The 13,560-nt window shown below is 46.9% G+C and overlaps 1 protein-coding gene across 1 annotated transcript in view; it reads left to right on the forward strand.

The window, feature by feature from the left end:
- LOC135820972 (unconventional myosin-XVIIIa-like) overlaps positions 1-12,783 on the forward strand; it is a 35,851-nt gene extending 23,068 nt beyond the window's left edge. The window contains exons 23-34 of the mRNA XM_065334029.1: positions 180-334; positions 741-960; positions 1,568-1,669; positions 3,006-3,176; positions 3,887-4,078; positions 4,675-4,788; positions 6,030-6,146; positions 6,665-6,832; positions 7,403-7,459; positions 9,281-9,363; positions 9,848-9,932; positions 10,902-12,783. Of these exons, the coding sequence (XP_065190101.1) occupies positions 180-334; positions 741-960; positions 1,568-1,669; positions 3,006-3,176; positions 3,887-4,078; positions 4,675-4,788; positions 6,030-6,146; positions 6,665-6,832; positions 7,403-7,459; positions 9,281-9,363; positions 9,848-9,932; positions 10,902-11,273 (1,836 nt within the window). The 3' untranslated portion in view covers positions 11,274-12,783. The remainder of the gene's footprint in view (positions 1-179; positions 335-740; positions 961-1,567; positions 1,670-3,005; positions 3,177-3,886; positions 4,079-4,674; positions 4,789-6,029; positions 6,147-6,664; positions 6,833-7,402; positions 7,460-9,280; positions 9,364-9,847; positions 9,933-10,901) is intronic.
- The last annotated feature ends 777 nt before the right edge of the window (positions 12,784-13,560 follow it).

Genomic DNA, 13,560 nt, shown 5'->3' on the forward strand with positions numbered 1-13,560 from the left:
GATTGTGATGCTGTTCAAGATTGTACTGTCAAAGGTGACATGGATCTTCCTTCCCGTTGATGTGTTTTGGTTTGAACTCTTTCATTCTCACGATGGCCTGTGGCCAATAACAGAAGAAGTGTGTCTTGTTGTTATCGTACCTACCTCTGTCAATACATGTACCTGTGTACCGTTTTCAGATTACATTGCTGCGGTCTGATCTGGATGAAGCCTACCAGAAGTCCACGTCCATGCGTAAGAAGGTGCTGCGGTTGGAGTCTGAACTAGCTGATCTTCGCTCTCATTTGGAAGATGAACAGCAACGAAACTCGATCCTGGAACGCAAGCAGAGACGGTGAGTAGGAGTATAACGACACTGGTCACTTTCAGCTACTAGTAGTAGTAGTAGTAGTAGGTGTTTTATAGTAGTTGGTCAACCTTGCGAACAATGAGCTTTGACTGTGCATGAGAAAAGTGTCCTTATTCATGGGTTGTTGTTATTCGTCAGGTTGAACAATTAAATTTTTTAAATCACGGTTCGCGCGAGGCCGAGTTTTCCGCATCCGCAGCATTGCCACCACCCTCTAGGATCAAGGCACAGATGCAGCTCCTAAGCGGTGGGAGGTGAGTAGATCAGACCCACCACAAAGTGGTGAAAGACCGAAAGTGAGGTTGAAAGTATGAGGTCAAATGGTCACTGGGAATGCTTGTGATTGTGGTGAGTTGACGGGATGTTTGCGTGCATGTGTTTGCTCACTCAGGTTTGATGCGGACCTCTCATCCGCAATGAACGCTGCACAGAACGAGAAGGACCTTCGTGCTCAGATCATGTCGCAGAAAGAGGCGGAAACATCACAGCGCCTTGCCTTGGACAACAAGCTGGAAGAAGTCGAGAGCGAGTGTGACAAGCTACGCAATGAGATTGAGCGTCTGCGAGAGGAAGAGGAGAGTCGGGCGTCCCACGATGGTGTGGAAGACGAGGTAAGCAAAGTACAGAAAACCTGCTCTAACCAGACGCCGTTGGTGCAACGGAAACTGTCCTGATGTAACAGAATTCTGCATGGTTCAGGGATGCAAGTTTGATCCACAGCACGTTGGTGCATGAAAACTTGTCTAGTCAATACAGTATTGCGCTTGGTACGGGGTCCGGCAAACACAGGTGTGGCTGTACTGTATTTATACTCTGTGTCCTCTAAGCTCGGCACTAGTAAACTATGTTTCCAAAGCAAAGCGATATGAACCTGCATGAGAGCTCTGCAGGGACTTCTCAAACCTGGATCTGAGTGTACGAACTCCGTCACACTTCTTTTAAGAACTCATGCAGTGTGCAGCATGCGGATGCACACTGCACAGCTCGGGTATCTCAATTCCTCCAATACCATCCGTTCTTTTTATCTGCTCAAAGCCACCAAGGCGTTGGAGAATCCTGGAAGCTGGCTGAAAATAATGTGTTGTGCTGTGTTCTCCAACTGACATGTATTGTGATAATGATTGTGTTGGTGTGCTATGGTCTTCAGTTAGCATGTATTGTGAATTTGTGAGAATGATTGTGTTCTTGTGGTATGTTGTCCTGTGCTGTGTTCTCCAGTTGGCATGTATTCGTAAAGAAAAGCGTGCGCTCATGCTGAAGTTGGAAGAACAAGATGAAGAACTGGAGGAGCTTGCGAGCAAAGTGCACATTCTTGAGCAGGTGGGGTGCTTTGCTTAGGTGTATGCGTGAGTGTAGGGAGGGGGAGGTGTGTGGGTGGGTGTGCCAGCTGACTCAGTTGGTGGGTACGCTTATGCCAGATAGTGTTGGGTCTGCTGCCATCAGGGTCGGCTGCTTGAAGGTGTATGGTTGTACCTGCCGCCTTTTTGGTTTCAGGGTTCATATACTTTCTATTTGAAGTATACATACATACCTGTTAATCATGGACTGCTTCTGGCTAGATTAACTGTTGTTTAATCAATGGTGCTAGTGAAGCTTATATCAGATCCACTCTGATTTAGCCACCCACACTAGCAGCAAGTTACCTTCATGAGGGGGGGGGGGGGCAGGGGTAAAGGCAGTTGGATCCCAGGACGGATACCCTGCTGCCGTCAATCCTTTTTCTACACCTTGTCCGCACACACTTACTGGTGAGCGCATAAGTGGGATCATTTCCAACTCCACCCAGAGTTTGGGGATATCATGGGATGTTAGCCATGGTGCGGTTCAATAGCCAATTGAGTGATCTTTCCAAGATTCCCTTTGAGTCTCCTTCCCCTTTCCCAAGGGGAGACCCACGTGACCAGTTTTGGCAGTGAGCAAGTGCAAGTGTGTGTGTGCACGCGCATGTGTGTTTGTTGCAGGGAGTATATTTATGTAGGTGTGCATGTGAAGTGTACAGTCAGACCTCGCTTATCCGGTCCTCGTTTATCCGGATCCCTCGCCATCCGGAAGAAAATCGCTGGTTACCGATGTGCAGCATATGTTATGCATACAACATAACCGGACCTCCCGATTCGCATACCGGTGCATGATTTTGTGTAAAAACTGGTTAAAATGTGTACAAAAAGCTTTGTCGTATCCGGTTGCACGTGGCTTGCAGAAGCAGGAATCAGTGAGTTGTACAAGCAAATGAGGTCCTTGACCTGCTGCATGCATGCGGATAGCAGTGACTCCGTTGCATGCACTTGTCATTTTTCTCGCTTGTTTTACATACTGTGCACGCTAGTTGTACTGCATAGGACCCGTCTACATGTATGTACGATGCCACTGCTTTTGACATGCCACATGCATATTCAGTATGTGTGTTCAGTTATCCGGTTCCCTTGCCTATCTGGATATTTTTTATGGAAAACAGATGTGTGCGGTTAAGCGAGGTCTGACTGTACAGTGTTTGGCATGCCGGTTGGAGTGAGGATATATGCAGTCAACCTACTTTTCACCAATATTGCCCAATAGGAAAAATGCCTTTAGAACTCGCCTGACAGCTTATGTGTGTTCTACATGCACATGTATGTCGAATCCAATGCAACTTGTGTTGTTTTGTGGTCTTTTTTAGGCTCGAACTCGTCTCGAAACAGGAAATCAGCTTCTTCGACAACAACAACAGCAAGACCTAGCCGTGAGAGAAGAAGAGCGAGAGAGTTTCAAGGCATCGTTCCAGCGCCGTGTCCGCGGACTGGAGAAACAGCTCGAGGACGAGTACTTGATGCGACAGAACGCCGTCAAGGTGGGTGCATGTGTGGTGTGTGTTGGCATGGCTGTTGTGAATGCTTGATTTCTGGCACACACCACACACACACACACACACACACACACACACACACACACACGGGCGCACACGGGCAATGAGGCATACGACAGTACTGGTCTGTCATTATTGATAACTCATCCCTACCGATGCATGATTGAATATTTCATTTCTGTAGCAAACTCTGAAGCGAGATGCACAGAAGCATTTTTTGCAATGCGACGGCCCCGAAACCGGGAAATCCCCAAACCGCATCCATCTCGCAGCTCATGCAACTGTCACAACTGGGCCATAGTAGAAGTTTAGCTTGGGTCAACTATCGCAATGCAATGTGTGACTTTGACCTTTTTTGCAGCAAAGTTGTAGAAAAGGCTCAAAAGTTGCTTGTAGATTTTAAAAGTTGCACACAGCCACATTTTTACTATGGTGATGTACTCTTGCCTGCATTGAACTTCGCGCCGAGTCAGCAAGGTGACGTCATACCGCTGACTTCTTCTGTGGACGGTATTTCGCGAGTTTGCATCGCACGCCGCCGTCGAAGATCGCGTCACATTGCGCATCGCAAAAAAACTTCTGTGGGTCCCGCTTAAAAAGCTTCTTGCAGTGGCTTCCTCCTGATTTCTAACTTGATGAATAGTGATGAAATGACATTTCTTGTATTTCTTGGGGCGTTGTGGTGGTGTTTGCAGGCACATCGTGATGCCGAGTTGCAGCTGATGGAGTTGCGAGAGCATGCACAGCACGGCAATCCGGAGGCGGAGCGTCGTCTACGTAAGCACTTGCACCGAACTCTGGCGCTGCTGGAGGACGCTCAAATGCAAATCCAGGGCCATCAGAAGAGAATGGAGGACAAGTCAGTCGCTAAGAACCTCAAACTTCAGGTACTGGTTATGGTTGCAATAACTCAATGACTCCATCTCTTTATTTACCATTTTAATGATGTGATCTTTGATTCCCTTCCATACAAATCTGGAGGTTCATCAGCATCATTGCCTGCTTCCATACATGTGAATTTGGTATCAATGATGTGTGTGCACGCGCGTGCGTGTGTGTGTGTGTGTGTGTATGCGCATGTGTCTGTGTGTGCAGGGGAAAAAAGAAGAAAAAAAAAGAAAAGAAAAAAGACCAAAAAAAGACCAAAAATAGGGATTCACTGGCCAGAAAAAGTCACTTCAAATAGCTGTATGGTGTTGACCAGGCTGAATAGTGACGGTCAATTCTTCAGCCTTGCAAGCTGTTGAATGGTGCAATCCCAGCACAAGTTGCTATGGCTTCTGCCATAGCATTGCTATCATCGCCTCCGGCGATGGGCGTCAAAGGTGTCTGTGTGTGTATGCGCATGTGTATGTGTCTATGTGTGTCTATGTGTGTGTGTGTGCGTCTGTGTCTGTGTCTGTGTGTGCATCTGTGTGTGCGTCTGTGTCTGTGTGTGCGTCTGTATGTGTCTGTGTGTGTATGTGTCTGTGCATGTGTGCAGATTGAAGAGCTTGGTGTTGCCTTGAGTCAAAGCAAGCGAGCTAAGAGTGGACTGGAGGCTGACCTGGATGAAGCACACGCCAATGCTGACTTGCTGCGCAGAAACATTGCTGATGTAAGTGGGTGCATGTGTGTCTGTGTTTGGTTCATTGCTAACTTGCCAAGTTGGTTTGGAACTTCAGCGAAGTTCTGCACACCGTTATTGCTGCCATTGCATTGGCAATAGGCATACAACATGGTCTGCCTGTGTGAGACATTGTGAGCAGTGTAGAGGCGACGGTTCGATACCGGAACGGCTTGACAGCCTAATTTGTATAGACCCAAACCGATCATCAGCGTTGATTGTTCACTCGAAATAATTATATGTTTGTGGAAGGAAACTGGCATGTTGAAGTTTGCTCTGAGGCCAGAGTCAATCGAACTGAGCCACTCCTTTGTGTTGACCCATTGCCTCCAAATTGCCCAATTTTTCACTTCACATCAGAGGTGGCTCCAAACCGGACAGGTTTTAGAGTGCACGTCAAATTCACTCTGGGTCTGAAATTATGTAATTGCTATCGCTCCACGACGGCCAGTACAGAGTAACAATAAGCCTTGTGTGTGCTTCCATTAGTTTTGATTGGTATGCGGTGCTTTATTCGCGAGAGGCGAGCCGCTGTTTACCTGCGACAAGAAGTTGATTTTTCGAAAGTCGTAAAACTCAAGTCGCAGTGCGAAGCAACACGTCAAAAACTCACCTGCTTGGTATGGCGCTTCTGGACATCGCAGAGCCATGAAATTTTGGCTCGGAGTATAACACATCGTAGTCTCACTGTGACATATGTTTTCTAATCAAAATACCAAGGGAGCAAGTGAATATTGAGTCCGTTCCGGTTTGCAACCTGTGTCCTATTTGAAACCGTCGCCTCTACATGTATCGGTGGTGTTGACTGAACTATCACATGTACAGTACAGTGCTGCTCATGTTCTCAGTCTGACAAGTTGTTGATTGGTGTATATGCAGCTCTCAAGTTGACGTCATTTTGATGATGCAGTGCTCCTTGCACCAGTGATTTTCAACGTGTGTACGGGTGTCAACGCATCACACGTTTTACTTTGCAATAGTTTGTGCGAGATCAGATGGACTTTGGTCCACCACAGGTTCAGGATATGTCTGATAATCCGTGTACAGTGCTCATTGCATCATAAAAATGACATCAACTTGAAATTCTGTCGGGCCAGCACCCATAGTCGAGTTGCACACTCTTGGCTTGACTATGTGTGTGTATGTGTGTGTATGTGTGTGTGTGTCGGTGGGTGCGTGCATGTTAATGTGTGTATGTGTGTCGGTGTCGGTGGGTGCCGGTGTCAACCTAGTTGGAAAGTCGTCTCAGCGTGTCCAACAAGGCCAATATGGAATTAGAAGCCAGGCTGGAGGAGACGGAAGAAGACATCGAGGAGATGGCATCCAAACTGAAGAATGGAACCGAAAAGGTAGGTGATAATCCTTGTTTTCAAGCACCTTGCACTTCGACTAGCTGGGCATTTGAGCTAACTGGGTGACTTTGCTGCTTTGAGGGCTGGTTTGCGCACAAACTGTCGTGAAATTACTAAATTAGTCACGATTACTTTCTCTGCCTTACCTGGCATGCCATGAAAGAGATATGATGCAAGGAAAGCGACCATTCACAACAAACCGAGTGGAATCGATGTTTATGCTGCTTTGAGAAGCATCACTATTACCGGTGGCTCTTCTCTCCCTTCTCTCTCTCTCACTCTATCTATCTCCTTCTTCTTTTTTTCTCTCTCTCTCTCTCCATTTCTCTCTATTCTCTAATCCGTGTACCTTCGTTGCTGGCTGTGTTGTTTTCTTTGACTAATTCATGGTTTTGTGTGCCAAGCTTTTGCAATCCAAAAACCAACATTAAATTTTGATGTTTGTGTGTATGCCCTTGTCCTTGTGTGTCTGTGTTTGTGTCTCCGTGTATGTCTGTGTCTGTGTTTGCGTGTAGGTTGCACATATGATAGGCGAGCTGGAGACACTGCGCTGTCAGGTGGAGGACTCCAATCTGATGCACGCACATCTGAAGCGAGAAAAGCAGTCACTCGAAGCTAGAGTAGTGTCTCTGGAGGAATCGTGCGAGACACGAACGTCCCAGCACGGCACTTATCTAGCAAAGGTCAGCTTCATTGTTGTTCGTTTTCAATTCTCCTCCGTCCATTTTTCTTCATGGACACGCAGATCGAAGATCGGGCATTGTTGTCACTTGCAGTAGCCAGCATGCACTATGATCTAGCCACTCATGTCACTGACCTGTTCTAGCTGGTGCACAGGCGAAAGCAGTGTGTGCTTATAAGCTATCCTAACTCAGTGCATTTCAAAATATAGACACGTGATTTCAAAAAAACCGTTAGGCCAGCATCTATACCACATCAAATCTGTGATCACGTTGTGCACAAAAATTTCGAAATTGGGCGTTTGTTATCTGATCGCCTAAAAATCTATATGAGAGTAATCGTGAGAAGGACCTCAGCAAAATTCTCAACAAGCTCTAGCCAAATTTGAAATTTTTCAAAAATACCATGCGTCTATAATTTTTTGATTTGGACTGTACCCAGTATCCAGACAGGTGCCGCCTATATGATACATGACTCCTGTCTCAGCTGTTCAACAGCGATGACAGTTGCTCTGAATGCGTATACTAAACCCTGATTTCTCTTGCTGTGACGATGTGCTGGTTCTGTTTTAGATCCGTGTACTGGAAGACAAGTTGTCAGCGGAGACTGTCACACGCAGACGCCATGAGGTATGTCCTGTGTGTGTCACACACACACATCATGTACCATGTATACGCCCGTCGCAAGAGAAGCACACAAATCTACAAATGCACTGGATGTGTACCCACAGATTTTCTCTTTATAGCAGCGATAGCGGATCTGATCCAGAATGAAGCAGATCAAGACATGCGCCAGATAACTGTCTAATCCGGACAACTGGCGAAGCCATGTGAATCGACCCCCCCCCCCCCCCCCCCAATGAACACCTGGTCTACACCACACGAAGTACATCGGAATAGGACGGCCAAGACAGTCACCTAACGTTATGCACACACTACACTTGCTGGGGTAACCAGTATAGACAGCACGCTGCTTTGATAGAAGCAGACACTAGATGCACTGGTACATTGAAGTGAAATTTGAGTGACTTTACCAACCAGCCTCGGCAACTGGGTACTGGGAACCCAGAAGCAATAGGCATACCAATCACCTCAGCCATGATAGCTATTATAGTAACGACACACTGGATTGTGGAGTCGAAACTAGTCCAACCTCCAAAATGGTTTGGCAAGAAGGTAGCCTTCTGACATGTTGGGGGCACACACACACTAGGCCCAGACAGATTCTGCTCCGCTCGCCTCGATATTTTGCCGCAAAATGTTGCTGCGAAATCTTCGATATTTTGCCGAGCCTGGCACAAGAAACTCGATATTTTGCTTCATTTTGCTCCTGAAAAACGTGTATTTAATCCACTTCCTGTACAATCCTGTACACAGTTTCATCAAAATCGCAGGGTCGATTTCTCAACACGGGTTTCCAGTTTTTTCCACGCACGTGTCCCTGAGTTCTTCCAAAATTATGTCGACCCACAGTGAATCACAGTGATATTTCGGTGACATGATCTCCACTAGGCAGTGAATCATGCTGAACGGGTAAGAAACAAGGAAATCCAAGTATCAGGCATCGATTTTACCCAACCTCTCGATATTTTGCTCCAATTTTGCCGGCAATTTCCGCTCTTTCAATTCTTCGATATTTTGCCGAACGAATTGCCGGCAGGATCTGTCTGGGCCTAACACACACACACACACACACACACACACCTTAAAACCTTGAAACTGCCACCTAAAGGTGATGCAGTGCCTCAAAGAGGCAAGGAGGGCAGAGTTACTTCTTGCATTTGTGTTGAGCCAGGTACTGGAGACGTGTGAACTTCCGAGAGCAGGTCGGGCATGGGATGGTGCGGCGCTCGGAGTCAGAGCTGCATGTCCTGCGGTTGCCGTTGTGCCGGCGGTGCCCAGCTTTGCTCCGGAAACAGCGGCACACACACACACACACACACACACACACACCATTTGACCATTTGACGCCCATCGCCGGAGGCGATGATAGCGATGCTACAGCAGAACCCATAGCAGCTTGTGCTGGGATTGCACCATTCAACAGCTTGCAAGGCTGAAGAATTGACCGCTACTATTCAGCCTGGTCTACACCTCACAGCTATGAAGTGACACACACACACACATACACACACACACACACACACACACATGCACACATGCATGCATGCACCCACTGTCTCACTCACTCTCTCACACACTCACTCCTTCATTCTCCTTCTCTCTCTCTCTCTCTCTCTCTCTCTCTCTCTCTCTCTCACACACACACACACACACACACACACACACACGCACTCACTCCTTCACTCTCCTCTCTCTCTCTCTCACACACACACTCACTCATTCACTCTCCTCTCTCTCTCTCTCTCTCTCTCTCTCTCTCTCTCTCTCTCTCTCTCTCTCTCTCTCTCTCTCTCTCTCTCTCTCCTGTGTGTGCGTATGACCACACAGAATCAAGTGGCACGTCTCAAAGAGCAGGTTGATCAGCTGACACGGGATGAGACTGAACGGGTCAACCCGGATGTTGCACTCAAGTAAGTCAACCATCTAAAACCCATAGACGATGTACTCATACAATGTTCAGGAACACTCTATCGGAGAAACTTGAAGGGATGTGATTGTCTATAATACAACAATAGACGGGAGTCATAACTTGGAAAAGGAGCCGAAAGGTTAGCATTGCTGCCGAGTACGCCGGTTGTTCCATCATTGTTAGACTCGGTTGGAGAGCCAAGGATTTATAGGAAGAACAAAGAACCACTGAACTACACGTTACACTATAATGTCCACTAACACCACCCTTGAGCTGATTGTCAAGTAACTGGTGGTACTAGTGGACATCATAGTGTAACTTGCAGTTCATTGGTCCTTTCTTAGTTCTATCGTTATTGTTATTACTGTTCCTTGTGCCATGGTAGCAGACTGCTAATGTATTCTTCACTTTTCCGTCGGTGTGCATGTCTGCTGCTTGCTTGCCTGTATGTCTGTCTCTCTCTCTCTCTCTCTCTCTGGCTGCAGTCTAACGAGAGAGAAGAACCTACGCGAGACCGTATCTAATCTGGAGAAGCAGGAGGATTGCCTGCGCAAGAAGCTCCGAGAATCTGTACGTACTGCACATGTGCACATACGCACGTGCACGCACACACACACACACACACACACACGCGTGCGCGCACACAACATCATCGTTTATCATCATCTGTTTGCTGCTGAGGCTTATCACCGTGGCTATGTAGTGTCAGTCAAAGTCCTCGCAAACAGCTCTCTCTCTCTCTCTCTTTTATCTACAAGTATCTCTACCTCTTTCTACTTCCCCATCCCATCTCCTTGTGACTCTAAATGGCATCTGAATACCGTATTTCCCTGAATATAAGTCGCACCTTTGTACACTAAAATCCCAGGGTAAAAAAAGTGTGCGACTTACAATCGAGCATGACTAACTACTGAAGTCAATATATCAAATCAATATGGCTCAAACCTTAAAATGGGGGTGCGACTTATAATCGGGGAAATACGGTAGGTGCGCGGCATGATGTATAACTTACTTCGCAGGCCAGGATATTTCATGTTCCATTTTTTTTTATATGATAGCATGGCATGTTCAAAATGCCATCGGCGGCGGCGTCCCTCAACTCAAACACTCAATATGGTCTCTTCGCTGCACACGTCACTAAAAGTGTTTGCCAACATTTTAAGCCATGGCCCATCATCCCGGTGAACACAGTAAACTAAGTTACTTACAGTCCATTTCAAAAATATGGACCCATGGTATTTTTGAAATAATTATTTCAAATTTGGCTGGAGCTTTTTGAGAATTTCTTTCGAAATATTGCTCAGGTCCTTCCTGCAATTACTCTCATATCAATTTTTAAGCGATCGGATAGCAAACGCCCAATTTCGAAATTTTTATGCACAAAGTGATCACAGAGTTTATGTGGTATAGATGCTGGCCTAACGGTTTTTCGAAATCACGCGTCTATATTTTTGAAACACACTTTAATGTTGGAAATTGCCGAGAACTCTTGTAACAAACCTAATCTCTGGGTGTGTGTTCTTGTCTTGTCTGCTGTAGGAGCTGAACCGCACCACGGCCGAGGCTGACCTGGCCCAGTCTCGCCGGCAAGTGCAGCAGGCTAACGAGCGCATCACCAGGCTGCACGCCGCCCTGCGCATCGACGACGAGGACATGGACCTGCTGGAGGGAGAGCTGGTCGGTGATCTATCCGATGATGACTGCGACAACGATAGCTTCGACTCACCGGTGAAGCCGCGCCGTGAGCATCGACCTAGCATCACACTCAACGACCATCAAATGGCTGTGGACTCCGGCGATGAGGTCGATGATGAGCACCTGGAGGCAATTCGCCGCAGCGACCTGCGAAGCGGAGACCTGGCCGGTGATGAAGACGATGAAGGCGGCAACGACAATGGTTCAGACAATTGAACCTCGACAAGATCACTGTGCTGACAACAACCCCGCCAGGGTGTTTGGTTTGCAAGTTGGCTTCTGCTACACCAGAAAAAGCACACGTTTTCGAACACGCTGTGGGTAATTGCAGAATGCGAAGACCAGTGGATTCGGTTATGTGTTGACTGACTGGTATTGCGCAGGCAACTTGTGTACTAGCTGTGCAGATTTCGAGAAGCGTCTCTTGCTACCCGCACATGGTCTGGTGGACGCTCGCTGCTGTCTGCACGACCAGATTAGCCTGGTGTATGATACACTGACCGTGTTCGAACACTCCTAGCACACGTGAAGTGAATAGTCACCAGTTCTCGGCCGCGCCAAGCAAGAAAGAATGGTTCTGCGCTTGACGTCATCGCTCATCGGTGCTATCAGCCCTGGAACGTGGTGGTGGTGCATGCATTGTGTCTCGTCTCCTCCCGCTGCTGCCACTGCACCCTTGTCCTTCCCAGCATGCGTAGTACTATGGTCCTCTGTTGTGCACCCCCACTCCACCCCACCCCATAGTGCCATCATCGGCAATGTATGCATTCGATGTTTTACTCGACTACCCGCCCCGCCAACCTAGCCCATTGTGGATGGAATTATAGATAGGTATTCCCTTTCCGCCGCGCCCTGTAGCAGCACCCATGTTGCTGATGATCAAGCAGTCTCTCCGATTCTGATGGCACCAGTGGCAGTTCTTCGGGACTCCTTGCGGGGGGCTGACTCACCAAACTATGTATTGCACTGGTCTTTCTCTACCTGCTCTGATGCTTCCACTTTCGCTCCTTGCCAAGTGTCCGCTATCAGAACAGGGCACGGGAAGTTCACCATTCTTTCCAACTGGAATTTGACATTGATACTTCGAAGTAGATTTCTTCAAGAACGGAACAGTCGTTGACCATTTTAGTACATTGTTGCACGCACCATGCTGTCTGTATTTATGCATTGCGGATTATTGTTATTACTATACTGTCGTGGCTGATTTGAACACTTTCGTCCCATGATGCAACCGACATCTACCTGTTTGCGCTGCATAGATTTACATTGTATTATTTGAATTTATTTCACCTCTCTTTGGAACAATTATTTATTTCAATGTGTTTACGAGTACAGTATGATTTCATTTTGGCCATGTTGTTGCATCTTGATTGCATCATAACGTTAGTGCAGCCGCTGGATGGCCGAGTTTGGTCATCCAGCGCTGTGCCGCTTTGCATGAACTCATGTGCACGCATTCTCTCCAGCTCCATCTCTCTCTCTCTCTCTCTCTCTCTCTCTCTCTCTCTCTCTCTCTCTCTCTCTCTCTCTCTCTCTCTCTCTCTCTCTCTCTCTCTCTCTCTCTCTCTCTCTCTCTGTTCTGGATGATTCAATGTTATTTTTTTCATCGATTTTAGTTCTTCGTATCCCTTTCTTGATTTGCTATCGACAGACTATGTGCAGGATGTCTGTACCATGTGCTGGCATGCAACTTCTTCTTGCTTTTAAAAGGTAGCTCGAAGCACTTTCACCATGAAAAAAACTTTTACAGAAGTGCTGTTGTCCCTGTTCTAAGTTGTTCTGTGGCACGCATTGACCCCAGAAATGATATTCGTATGGGGATACTTATGCATTTTGTTGTACTTTGGCCACTTGAAAGTACGAAAAACGCAGTTTTCTGAACTTCGAGGACCTGCCTACTGCTTGCATGACAATTGGCAACCACTGCAGTATGGCAAAACCAGAGAGTCGTAAAATACGAAAAAGTATTTTACAACTCCCTGGGCAAAACTGCTTCTAGAATTCTGTAGACGCCTATGTCTCTCCATTATGAGCACCTGCACGTACTGGTACATGTACAGTCAACTTTGCTAATAACGACTGCGGATATAACGACAATTCGCTAATAACGACAGAATTTCCATGCCCAGAGCAAAGTCCCATCCCACTGTAATACATAATATAATGAGACTTCGGGTATAACGACACTCTCGTGAATAAGGACACCTTTTTGATGCCCCGCCGAGTGTCGTTACAAGCAGGGAGTAGTAGTGGTATTGTACTACTCCCTGGTTACAAGCGAAGTTGACTGTATACTCCTTCTTGCCATTTGCTCTAGTTGCGAGTGGAAATATAATAACTACCGTATTTTCCCCAATAAATGTACAGTACATGTACTTTTATTTTTTCAAAGGTGGTCAGACCTGTACTACTCAGTAATGCTCATCACATCATTCAGGCATGTACTCTTATTAGAGACGTGTTCTTTTACCCAATGCTGTAGACAGCAAGCTGTTTCGGCCAT

The sequence above is a fragment of the Sycon ciliatum genome, chromosome 7 (genome assembly GCF_964019385.1).
Source record: "Sycon ciliatum chromosome 7, ocSycCili1.1, whole genome shotgun sequence".
Taxonomy (NCBI): Eukaryota; Metazoa; Porifera; class Calcarea; order Leucosolenida; family Sycettidae; genus Sycon; species Sycon ciliatum.